Source organism: Rhinatrema bivittatum, chromosome 11 (assembly GCF_901001135.1).
Source record: "Rhinatrema bivittatum chromosome 11, aRhiBiv1.1, whole genome shotgun sequence".
In the NCBI taxonomy this organism is placed as follows: Eukaryota; Metazoa; Chordata; class Amphibia; order Gymnophiona; family Rhinatrematidae; genus Rhinatrema; species Rhinatrema bivittatum.
The window spans coordinates 66076803-66089510 of NC_042625.1; the positions used below are offsets into that span (position 1 = coordinate 66076803).

Genomic DNA, 12708 nt, shown 5'->3' on the forward strand with positions numbered 1-12708 from the left:
ATATATATATATATATATATATATATATAGGCTACGCCTATATATCTTTTGTTGTAAGTTACTTGTAAACCGGCACGATGTGCAAACGGTTGCTGGTATATAAAATTAAATAAATAAATAAAATAAATAAATGCCAGGGGTATGTAAACTTATGAGCACAACTGTACTAAAAAGGGGGGGGGGGGGGGGGGGGGGGAAAAGAGGAAGACGACCATGTTTAGTAGTTTTAAGCTCCTGGCGAGTCAGCCTAACTATCAGGGCCCTTCCACAATGAGAGAGCAAGAGCGAGACTAGCCATAATGCCCACATCCTAGGCAGGTATTTATTTCTCTAGAGGAGGCCCACCTAGTAACTGGAGGTGAGGTTTAGGTATTAGCCTAGGGGTTAGAGGCCACTTTTGACATTCAAAATGAAATGTATGAACAGAACAGTGCTCTCTTGTGAAGATTTGATGACCTTCGGACCATCAAGCTAGGTTGAGAGAACATTGCACAAATCTCATCTTTGGGTGAGTTTTCTCACTCCGAAGGTCATCAAATCTTCACAAGAGAGCACGATTCTGTTCATACATTTCATTTTGAATGTCAAAGTGGCCCCTAACCCTAAATACCTAACTCACCTTGAGTTACTAGATGGGCCTCCTATAGAGATATAAATACCTACCTAGGATGAGGGCATTTTGGCTAGTCTCGCTCTCTCTTCCCCCCCCCCCCCCCGTGGTTGTAGACTGGCCCCGATAGCTAGGCTGGCTCTCCAGGAGCTTAAAACTACTAAAAAATGCATTTGCGAAAACATCACAAATTGCGATAGGGCTTTATCGCACGGCTTTACGTAAACGAAAAAGGTGTAGTTAAAATACGCGTTAAAGCCATGCAATACGGCTTCGCAAAATTGTGAACCCAGCCCACTTGGTCACAAATCATGCCCCAAACTCCTCCCTTTTTTCTGATTTATTTATTTAGTTGCTTTTCTATACAGATATTAGTGTGAACACTATATCGGTTTACATCAAACTGCAGGTAGAAATTACAAAAAACAAGGGAGGGGTAACTGGGCTAAGAGAAAACTAAATATATAAATATGTATATATAGATAGGCAGAAACAGAAAGGAAAGGAAACAGGTTGCATAGAGGATAACATGATTTTGATTACATAGAAGGTTGCGTAGAAGATAACATGATTACATCGGTAAATGGTAGAGACATGTCATCGCATGCGTTATGGTGCTTTCGCATGCATTAAAAGGGCTTAACATGCGAAAATGCCATATAGCACTTTGATAAATGACCTGGTTAGTTTGTTAGCCTTGTGTGTATGATTAATCAGTGACCCACAGGTCACTGGGTGAACCCAGTATTTTGTGCATAGATGTCATTTGTGGCAACTGTGTGATCCCTAGGTTTTGAGCAGGTCAGTTTCCCCAGAGGCAAGCAGGAACTCAGGTAACATTTGCCAGTATAGGGGTACATGTGCAGGTGCGGTCAAGGTGTAAGCAGTGCTTGGCAGGAACCTCTAAGTGCCTATGGGGTTAACCTTAAGTAAATGTCCAAGATGACAAAACCCTTTAAAAAACAAACACACACTTTTGTTAGCTTAAGTTCTAACAGGGATTGGAAATACATCATGACAGACCAATTTATATAAAAATGACAAGAAAAAAAAATTTGGCTATTTTGCAAAGCCTATGATGAGAGGAACCAGATGATATAGCAAGCTCAATTTCTTACTTATAATTTCTTTTAATGTATTTTAGACTGCTGAATAATGTATTAGCCAAATATTTCTCTTTTATTACTGATTTTATTTGTATTATTTTGGATCTATGTAAACCGTTGTGATGGAACCCTCTGAATGACGGTATATAAAATTTTATAAATAAATAAAAATAATAAAAATTTGACATAAAAGGTGTCGTTAGAACCTATAGAAGTGCTACATGCACACATGTGCTTGTGGTGATATGTATGTAAATATATACATTTCCAGCCAGTCTACACATATATACTATACTCCTACACATGTAATAAGACACTGCTATGACTTGCCTGAACAATATTCCTTTAATAACCTGCCAGGCATTGGGAGGTGGTTGCTGCTGGTTCTGCTGCTGTGTTTCTGCTGCTTGATCTCCCACTGCTGTTCCATTACTGCTTACCTGCTGCAGAAAAAAAAAAATTTTCAGATCTATGACAGAGATTGTCACCTAAATGTCACTGAGAGCACACTACAATGAGACCTGGAATACCAGGGGGCAGTCATCTCAGAGCAAATGAGAGAAAGCACCAAAACGGATTTGTCACCTCAAAGCGAGAGAAATAATTATCACGGTACAGAATGTATGACACTATCTTTAGAGTGAGCATGTACTCCACACAGGCCTTGCCATGCAGAGAACTTTCACCAAACAGCTGCTCCTATCCTAGCTCCTGACCCAGCATGCCTCCCCTCCCATTACGTTTCTGTCTCGAGATTTCACTCTCTAAGCTGGCCCCAAGCCCTGCAATTCCTCCCCCCGGCTCTCAAATGCAAGGGCCCTTGTAGTGCCCACTCCCACCGACCTCTCCTGCCCCAATTGTTATCCTCTGCATTTGAACCATGGGCCTTGCATTGTCAAATCAGCTTCAGACTTCAAGTAAATCCCCTGCCCCCTTGGCTCCACTTTCGCAGCCCCAGAGCACTACACTACCCATATAGCTCTAGAGTGGGGCTCTGGCCCTCTCCCCACTCTATATGTCTGGTTTGACACTGGCCCCAAGCTGGCGACCGCAGCCGAACAGCAGTTTTGTTCACAAAACAAAACTGCATCGGCTACAAACATCCTCAGAAACACCAAGTCAGCCCCAATGCCAAGTTTCATAGCTTTCTACCAGAGAGGTTTCCTTCCCTCATCCCAGCATATGAAATACTGCAGAACGTCAAACAAGAAAACAATGAAAACACTTCAACCCATACCACATTTGAGGGACCATCTGAGGCAGGAAGGTGGTAAGATAAGATGATCATTCCTGGTCATGCCCTAATTTCATGCTCTTACAGGACGTCCCTGCCAACTGACTATTACTGTTATTAACAATGCAAACTCTTCTCACATGCTGCACTCTCGTACATCTGAAGATTTACCAGATACCATAAGGATTAAGACTCCCAAGTGTGGCGATACTGTACAAACCCCTCCTGGTTTACAGACCTGGGTAAGTCTAGATTCTGTGGAATTAAATCTTTTACTGGACCAACATGAGAAATTATCCAAAGATGATGATGTACACAGTCCCCCTACCCACTTCAATCAAAGGCTGGTACTGCTCCTACGAATCCCTTTGCTGGTAGCCATAACTCATTGGGGGGGGGGGGGGGGGGGGGGGGGAGGGGGACAGTTTTCCCAAGGGATTCTCTACAGGGGTTCATCCATGGAGAAGACTTCTTTCAAAACAATTCTCCTTCTCCCCCCCCCTCCAACCCCTGCGATACACACATACATATTTTCAAATCAGCTTGCAGGCTCTTTGGGAAGGCTGAAAACTGGCCCCCAGTTGAGGAAGCCCTGCAATGTGTGGAAAGTTACTGAATGCACAGTGAGGACCATACTTGAAGGCAACCAGTCTTCTCCCTTTCTACAAGCTTACGCCCCACTGGACTGCAGCCGAGAAAGAATCTGCAGGAACACGCAGTGGCACATGGCGACAGGCCACATAAAGCCAATGTAACCTTCTTGGGACCTGGGAGCATAAGGACTAAACCTTGAGTATTATGTGCAGTTCAGTCTCCCCATTTAAAGAAATGATATAAATGAGCCAGAAACTCTGAGACCACCTTTGGTAAAAAGGATAGCACTGGGCGTATTACTCCTCTGTCCTTATGAAATGGCAAGTAGGGGTCTCTACAAGACAATTACTGGATATCCGAGAACCTTCTGGCTGATCAGATTGACACCAGAAAACCACATTTAATGTGAAGTCCTTGATCATGCCCCTCTCAAGAGCTCAAAAGATGCGTTTGAAAGGGCCTTCAATACCTTTCAGATCCCATGTAGGAACTATTTGCCTCTTAGATAGGCGCACATATTTCACTGCTCTTAAACATATGTCTGGATGTGAGCCTGAAGAACATCCTTCAACTTGCCCCATATATCATGTCAGCGCCACTACCTGCACCTTTCATGGAGTTCAGGGCCGGCCCCTTTTCTAAGCCCTCCTGCAGAATATCCTTTACCTGTGCCTCCATCAGAGAAGCCTTGCCTTCTGCACCATCTTTCAAATATCTTCAAGATTCTTCTGTATGCCAGAAATGTGGAGCATTTTCTGGACTTCAGCAAAATGGAGACCATTGCCTTCGAATAGCCTCATCTCAATAACTTCCTCCTTTCAAGAGCTAGACTAAGACAATACCTACGTGGATCTTCCATCACCACTGGGCCCTGCTTGAGCAGGCCTCTGGTCATTCCCAATTTTAAGGGCCTGTCTCTGACCAGCGTACCATGCCCTTCTGGGCCAGTCCAGCATCACCAGGATGATCCATCCCTCATGGTCCGCTATCCTCCTTAATGTCCTTGCTATCAATGGCAAAGGGGAAGAGACATACAATAGCTGGATCCCGGTCAGGGCTGAACCAGTGCACCCATCCCCCTTGAAGAAATTCGCTACCTTGGCATTCTTCTGAGATGCCATCAGATCCCAGCATGGTTTCCCCTACCTTTCTACTATCTTCTTAAATGCTTCGTCTGCTAGTTCCCAATCTCCTTGGGCTAGCATGATTCTGCTGAGGTAGTCTGCCTGGATGTTTTCTGTCCCTGCTCTATGTCTAACAATTCTATGAGATGCACCTCTATCCATCTCATTAGCCATGCTGCTTCCCTCTCTAATCGAGAGTTCCAGGTGCTCCCCTGCTTGTTCACGTATGCTACTGCCATTCTGCTGTCTGAGAGCATTCATTTTTGCTTTTGGCTTTCCCATGGGTATAACTCCTGAAGCACCAGTCTTAGTGCTCTCAATTCCAGCAGGCTCATCAACAATCCTGCCTCCTTCTCTGTCCACCCGCCTTGCGCCAACTGCCTTTCGCAGTGGGAACCCCAGCCTGTCCAAATTGGCATCTACCACCAAAATGGTCTATGTGGGTGGAGCCAGGATCATTCATTTCAGCAGACGGTGCTTCCTCAGCCACCACCGGAGGCTGGCTCTGGCTTCGGATGGTAGCCTGATCCTTTCCTCGTATTTTTGGCTGCTGGGCTTCCACTAGGAGAATAACGTTCTCTACTGGGCACATGTGCACCTTCATCTAGGGGTCTACCTGTATTGCTGCCATTAACCCAACATCTGTAGGTATTCCCTTGCCCTTAGCCACCTGTTTGCTGCCAGATTCCCCACTTGTACTGTCTGCTTCTCAACTCAAACTCTCTCTTGCCTGGTATCAAACAGCATCCCCAGTTCACTAAGCTCTGGGATGGGTGTAATTAGCTTTTGGCCTCATTCACCACCCATTCCAACATCTCCAGACGACATGTTATTCATTGGATCGGACTGTCTCTCTTCCTGTGATGACTCCCTGATCAGCTAGTCATCCAGGTATGGATGAACTGGAATACTGTCCTCTCTCAAGGAGGCCGCTATCACTGCCACTACCTTTGTAAAGGTTTGGGGTGCTGTGGCCAACCCAAAGAGCAGGGCCTTGAATTGGGGAAGCGGTTCCCTAAAACCGCAAACCTTAAGAATTTCTGATGCGCTTCCCCGATTGAGATATGCAGATAGACTTCTACAAAGTCCAGGGAAGTGAGAAACTCTCCTTTCCTGATTGCTGCTATCACTGACCTCAGTGTTTCCATTCTGAACAAAGGTACTCAGAGTGCTTTGTTCACATTCTAAGTCCAGCACTGGGTGAAATGTTCCTTCTTTTTCGGGGACTACAAAATACACAGAACACCACCCTCTCAGGCAGGCATTATGGCTTCTAATGCCAACAGCCAGTCTATTGTCTCCCTGAGGGCCCTTTTAACCTGGAACATGCAGGGAGATGACAGAAAAATCTCCGGTACTGGGGCTGCTAATTTCAGGGCATAGCCCTGTTGAATAGTCTCCAGGATCCATCTGACCCTGGTTATCTTGGCCTGATCCCCAAAAAAGAGAGTGACAAGCGGCCACCCACTGGGGAAATCAAAGTGTGGACTCCTAAACTATCATTTGGCACCTCTAAAGCACCCTGAAGCCTTGGGGACATTGTCCCAAGGCCCTCGCTGGTTCCACTAAACAGCTGTCTCAGCTGGGGCTTGCTTCCCTGGCTGCTCTGTACCCTGACCAGTCTATATAGCCTGGTCTCCTGTGTCTTGCCTCTCCAGATTGCTCTGCCCCGGTCCTCCGGCAGCTTTTGTGGCCTTGTCTCTACTAATCCTGTCACAAAGCATCCAACTCCTCTCCAAAGAAAAGCCATCCTTTGAATGGCAATCAGCTCAACCTGGTTTTTGAGGCTGCATCCGCTGTCCATTGTCTCAGCCACAGGAATCTCCTTGCCACCACCACTGATGTTGCTATCTGTTTGGCTGAGGCTCTGATTAAGTGATGTATGTCTCCCAAAAAACACATGACTTTAATTTCCTAAGATGTCTCTCATGAGCTACTTTGTCAAATGCTCTCTGCAAATCCAAATACACTATATCAACTGTCTCACCTTCATCCATATGTTTATTTATGCCCTCAAAAAAAAAAAAAAGTGTAGCAGATTGATGAGGCAAGACTTCTTTTGGCTAAATCCATGTTGGCTTTGTTCCTTTAAACTATGCCTATCTATATCTTCTTTAGGATTGTGTTACGTAAAATGGTAGAAACTGATATCAGAATCACATGTCTGTAGTTTCCTGGATCACTCCTTGATCCTTTTTTAAAAACTGGCTTTACACTGGCAACTCTCCAGTCTTCAGGTGCCATTGACTATTTCAAATCCCACTATCACTCCTTGTGACCTTGGGCAAGTCACTTCACAACTGCCTCAGGTACAAACAAATTGTGAGCCTTCTGGGCCAGGGAAATACCTACAGTACCTGAATGTAATCCATTTAGAAATGCCCAGAAAGTGGAATATTAAATAAAGGCATAAACAGATAGAAGGAGGTAGTTTAGAAGGCCCAAAAGAAAGTTAAATATCTCTCTCCCTTCAAAGTGGTATTTATGTTGAAGTAAAATATGTCTTCTCCCCCCTTTATTAGACTAGTAAATGAGAAACATGATATTGAGATATATGTAATGATATAAGTAATTAATTATTTGGTATAGTCATTACTTATGTATATTTTTGTTTAAAGAAGTTTGAATGAAAATCGAATAAAGAATAAAAAAATAAATAAAATAAAGGCACTGGGTGTAGGTTCTCTCACAACCAAAGCTCAGGAACAGCAGTTATGACTCAGTGGTTTACTCATTCATAATTACATTGCTGGTTTATAGAAAGAGACCCAAGGTTCATCCAGTCCAACTTGCTGCCTGACAATCTTTCTACAAAATAATTCAGAAAGCAAGAAACACACACACTGCACATCTGTAGCCAAGACTATAGCAAAGAAAAAAAAAACACAACACCTCCTGCCTGATCCTGAACTCAATAATTGGCATCAGTCCATGGAAACTAACTACACCACCACAAGCACCTTTTTTCTCCTCTCTAAACTTATCAAATTTCACTCCTACAATTTGGGATGTGTAGCCAACACAGAACTCCTATGTTATATGATTCTGAATTTGTGAGCCCGAGTCCAAGAGCAATTCCCAGGACACTCAAAAAGTGGAAGGAAAATGCAAAGTAATCCCCAATAGATAGGCTTCCAACTTATAAATAAGACACCCCAGCCTAATGCCTGACCTTAGCTGTAGCATCAGTCAAACCCAGAAGACTGACAACCCTTGTGGCAGAGAAACCAGAGGGGAAAAAAAAGTATTTAAAAGTTGCATTTATGAGTTCTCAGATTGCACTACACTACATAGGCAGCTCTTGAGGAGAAAAGGCTTGGAATCCACATGGTTAAAAACATTCCCTTTCTGAATTCACTACTTCAGGGTTCATTTGTTACATAGATCGCCAATCTTAGCAAGTATGCAGACTTCTAAGAGGAGGTCTCAGTATATAGGATGTGACATTCCCTATTAGTAACAGATGCTGGGAAATCTATTCTAATGATTAACCTGAAAGCACAGTCAACACAGGAGAAACTCAAATGATGTTCTGTGAGCCTTGATCTTACTAAGAGCATCAGCCACCCATGGCTCATCTCACCAGGATGTGGAGTCATTTAACACCCTGACCCAGAGAGCTTTGAGCTAGGGGGACACAGAAACAAGCCAACCTACCCCACCCCCGTGATTCCATGAGGCTGATACCTTCTTCAAAATACTCTCCACTCATTCAGACTCCAAGGAAGAGGGCCATAGTCTGTTACAAGGGCATGAAGCTCTCCTATTACACAAGCAGGGACAGGAGAGACTTTTTTCAATGATTCCATGTCTATCATGAGACCGATGTTTATGCTGAAGGGCAAAGGGAGCGTTATCCTTCCCAAATAGACTAAGGAAGGGGAAAACATCTTATACCATGTTCCTTCACTAAGCCCCCTTCAAAAAATGATGTATACAAGAACTGGGATACTCCTCAACTCCACAAAATCTGCAGAAAACCCTGATCTAAAAATATCTCTGGGTTCTGTTTAACTGAAGAGAGGAAATGGAAAAACAAGAATTTCTTTCTGCCTTTTGCCTTTTTCCCAGCTTACCATTTTCATTCAAGTTGTAGATATGTTTTACTGACTTTACTACACTTCTGTCAAATGTATTGTCAGCCCAACAAAAAGGTAATGTTTATTATTTGTTTTGTTAACTTTAGCTGCTACTCCTCAGCCAATCTGTAATTGGGAAATCAAAACCAGATAAAAAAAAAAGATAAATAACTAGAATGTTTAGGGGCTGAAGTTAAGGAAGTCTTTGACCTGAAAGAAAAACAAACAAACAATCTAGTGTTTATGAAACCAGTGGGGGTTCCTGACCCTGCTCATTATAAGTGTAGCAGATGACCAGACAAGTAGATTAAGGGAGTGCAGATGTGGCCTATCTGGATTTCAAACATTGACATCATGCCACATAGAAAACCAATAAGCAAGCTAGCCAGTTTTGGAGCTGGAAAAAAACAAACAAACAAAAAACAAACTGAGAAGTTGGAGTTATAGAACTCAAAGTGGTAGTTAGCATCCATTCTTTTGAAGAGAATGTGAACAGCAAAGTGCCAACGGGATCCATGAAAGGTCCAATCATCTTCAATGTCTTTTATAAGTGACACTGAGCCTATGTGCCAATGATTTGAAAGTTTGCAACAGCCATGCCAGAGGATCTAAATAAGATGAAATATGACTTTCAAACTTGGAAAAATAGCCAAAAAAATGCTTTATTAAAAAAATAAATAAATAATAATGTTAAATCACACATCTGAGATGCAGAAATCCAAGAACCAAACATTTTCTTTTTAGGTGAAAAGTAACAGTCACCAAACAGGAAATAGACTTGCAGGTCCTAGCCAGTCAGCAAAGTTACCTCTAAGGTGCATGGTAAACCCCTGACCTTTCACCCCTCCAGGCACGCATCTGTTGTTTCAAGGTTTCAACAGTGCAGAGCTGTGTAGTCTGCAGGAGTTGCTGGCCTCCTGCACAGTTCAAACCACAGAAGAGCTGAAGCATGCCTTAAAAGGAACATTGCCAATCAGTGTGACAAAACATTTAGGAAAATTAATAGCGTATTTGGGTGCATAAAGAGAGCTATCACTTACAGAAAGAGGGAAGTAATATTACCTGTCTTCAGATCTCTGATGAGACCTCACCTTGTGACCTGGGTTCAGTTTTGGAGACATTAATAATAGGATATTGACCAAGCAGAGGCAATTCAAAGAAGGGCCACCAAAATAGTGAATGGCATGCACTAAAAGCCATACAGAGAGAAAGTGAAATAGCTAAAGACCTATTCTCTAGAAAAAAAATGCAAGGAAGGACAGATGATACAAATATTCTAATATCTAACAGGCTTCAATATAGTACCAGAAGGGAGCATTTACCATAGAATGAAGAACTCAAGGACATTATATTATATGAAACTGGAGGGAGGAAAGCTCAAAAGGGATGGAAGAAAAAAAAAAAAAAAAACTAAAAGAGAAGGTAGTGGAAATCTGAAAAGATTTCCAGTAGAGACTGTATGCAGCCACAACAGTGTCAACATTCAAGCAAGCCTATTACAGAGACAAATGGACTTTAATGGCAGAGGGAGGGAGAAGACTACAGTACAAGGGTATTAAGCACCTTAGGTGAACTTCAAACTTGTACCCCTCCCCCCCACACACACACTCTGACTTATCCACCAGATGCAGCCCCCACCACAGAGTTCCCTTCCACTGCCAGTGGGCCTCTTTGTTCAATTCTCACTGCAGGAGGGATAGGGAGCAGGTCTCAGACTATCTTCAAGTGCTGGCGGGATGGGCTTTGCCAGAAGCCCCAAGCCGCCTCCTTTAGTCTTCACCAATGACAGAACAGCCTTCTCCCACAGTCTTCGCCACAGGCAGAATGAGTTCCACCAGCAGCCCCAGAGTGGGGGGATGAGTTTCCCACCTTCTCTGGCCACTGGTGGGATGGGATCCATTAGCATCCCTTGGCCTCCTCTTGCAGCCTTCGTCACTAGCAGGATACGTTCAAAGGCCCAGTGCTGTCACAGTAAACCTTTTAGGAACTCACAGACTAGCACTTCCAACATCCTGACTGCTGATCTCACAATGCATGAGATTAAAAAATGAGGACATGCCATTTGCAAGTTTTAAAAATATCTTGCAGCCAGTGACATATGCCATGCCGTCCTTAGAAGTGGGTGGAAAGCACCTAAAGGTTTCTGGGATTTTGCCACCTCCTACAACCAAAATTTTGGTGCTCTAGGCAACCCTAGAAAAGGCATCAGAACAAGTCAGACCTGTGACAGCACAATAGACAGGTACAAATGGATAAACCATTTGGTACTTATCTGCTGATATCATCTACATTCTATGAAGCCGACTGGAGGTGGCGTGGAGGGTACACAAGAATCCATCACATCACCCACCCCAAACCTCACCACACCCTCCTTTTCAACACTTACCATCCTATTCCAGATCTACTTTCTGCCACCAGATTAAACCGTGGATCTACATACCCTCACTAATCCCACTCCTCATAATAGGCTGTGTTGAAGGTGTAGGCCATTCAATTACCTTTCCCTACTCTGATAGCAAGTCCCTCTTAATTCCACAAGCGATGCTTGGCACAACGTGTTTTTTTTTATACACCCCGATACAATGGATAATCCAGGAGTGGTATACAACACAATATAAACCGGTATAAATGAACAAAGATATAATCACACCATAACATCTACCTCAAATTCAAATGACCCAAAAATAATTACTCCTAAAGCAATTATTTTTTGGGTCACTGGAACTTCAGATGGACAATACATCGTTATCTATGGGTGGACCACATGATAAATGCTTGAGTCGAGCGAAGGGGCTGGTCCTCTCTTAGGTATGGCTCAGCAGTTCACCTTCTCTTATAGTAACAAGAGTGTCTCTCAACGGTCTAGGCAACAAACACGAGACTACAAATCCCAGAATGCTTTAGGGGAACCTCTATTTATGAGGTAGGTGAGGAGGAAGGAAATCATATCACCCCAACCGGGAAATGCCCGAATTTCGCCACGGCCCCGCTTGAAAAGGGGCCAAAAGCACACCCTGTTCTTGTCCCTCCTACTTACCAGCCCCGAAGCAGAAGCCGCTGTCATCGTAGTTGCCACTTCCCTGCCGGGTGCGTCGCTGCTCGGCGCCGCCATCTTCTGTCACCTCTCACTAACACTGCCGCAAGCTCTCGCGAGATTTCCTTTTTCTCGCTGGTCTGAAGAATCACGTGACCCTCCTACGCGGCTTCAAGCACCCAGAGTCCTTAGGCTTGTATTCTCAAGTAGGCGGTTTTCCCGCCAAAGACAGCAACTTTTTAAATGTATAGATGGGCTTTGGCTTCAGCGGGCTTTTCGCCCCGCTATCGCCAACAAAACTTGTTCGGTCAACACAGAAAAATTTGGAGGCGATTCTTAAACGGCCGCTTCCGGTCACGAGGTGTTGCGCTTTGAGACTGTCGCAACTTCTGTCTCCGGTATGGTGCATTGTGGTCTTTCCTAGCTATAAAGAACAAACAAGATTTGCAGTTAGAAACAACATTGGATTCAGATAAGCTAATTTGAGGGTGGTAAGAAATAGTTAATCACTTGCCTTGAGAATAGTATTATTTTATTTCATGACTGTTATAGTGTAAATGTGTGTACCGCTCTGCCGGTACCGCTCTTGAAAGAGCGGTACCGGCAGAGCGATGCTCACATGCTCAGTGAGTCTGGTCCTGGTTTAACTGGCTGCGGGGGTACAGAAGGTGTGAGAGTAGTGGGCTCGGGATCCGCTGTTAGCGGAGCGGTTGGTCTAGTGATAAATCCATGCTATTATGTTTTTGCGCTAGCGATGATGGAATAAACTCACCTCTGTAATTGATGGTGTGGTGGTTTGTGGTTGCAATGGGAACTTGAAGACCGAGCATGCCATTGCGAATCCAGAGGCACTAAAGCTTGCAAATGATCCGCATACTAGTCTGATTCCCCCCTTTCCCTCCTGCTAGTATGCCTTCCCTGCCCGTT

At 43.9% G+C, this 12708-nt stretch overlaps 1 protein-coding gene across 2 annotated transcripts in view; it reads right to left on the bottom strand.

Annotated features, from left to right (window-relative positions):
- CLPTM1 (CLPTM1 regulator of GABA type A receptor forward trafficking) overlaps positions 1–12149 on the bottom strand; it is a 73162-nt gene extending 61013 nt beyond the window's left edge. Inside the window, exons 1-2 of one of the 2 annotated variants that reach the window (XM_029619564.1) lie at positions 11785–12149; positions 2047–2159 (exon numbers count right to left, since the gene is read on the bottom strand). In XM_029619564.1, coding sequence (XP_029475424.1) covers positions 2047–2159; positions 11785–11859 — 188 coding nt within the window. In that variant the 5' untranslated portion in view covers positions 11860–12149. The remainder of the gene's footprint in view (positions 1–2046; positions 2160–11784) is intronic. The other variant, XM_029619562.1, reaches the window with a different exon arrangement.
- Between the last annotated feature and the right edge of the window lie 559 nt (positions 12150–12708).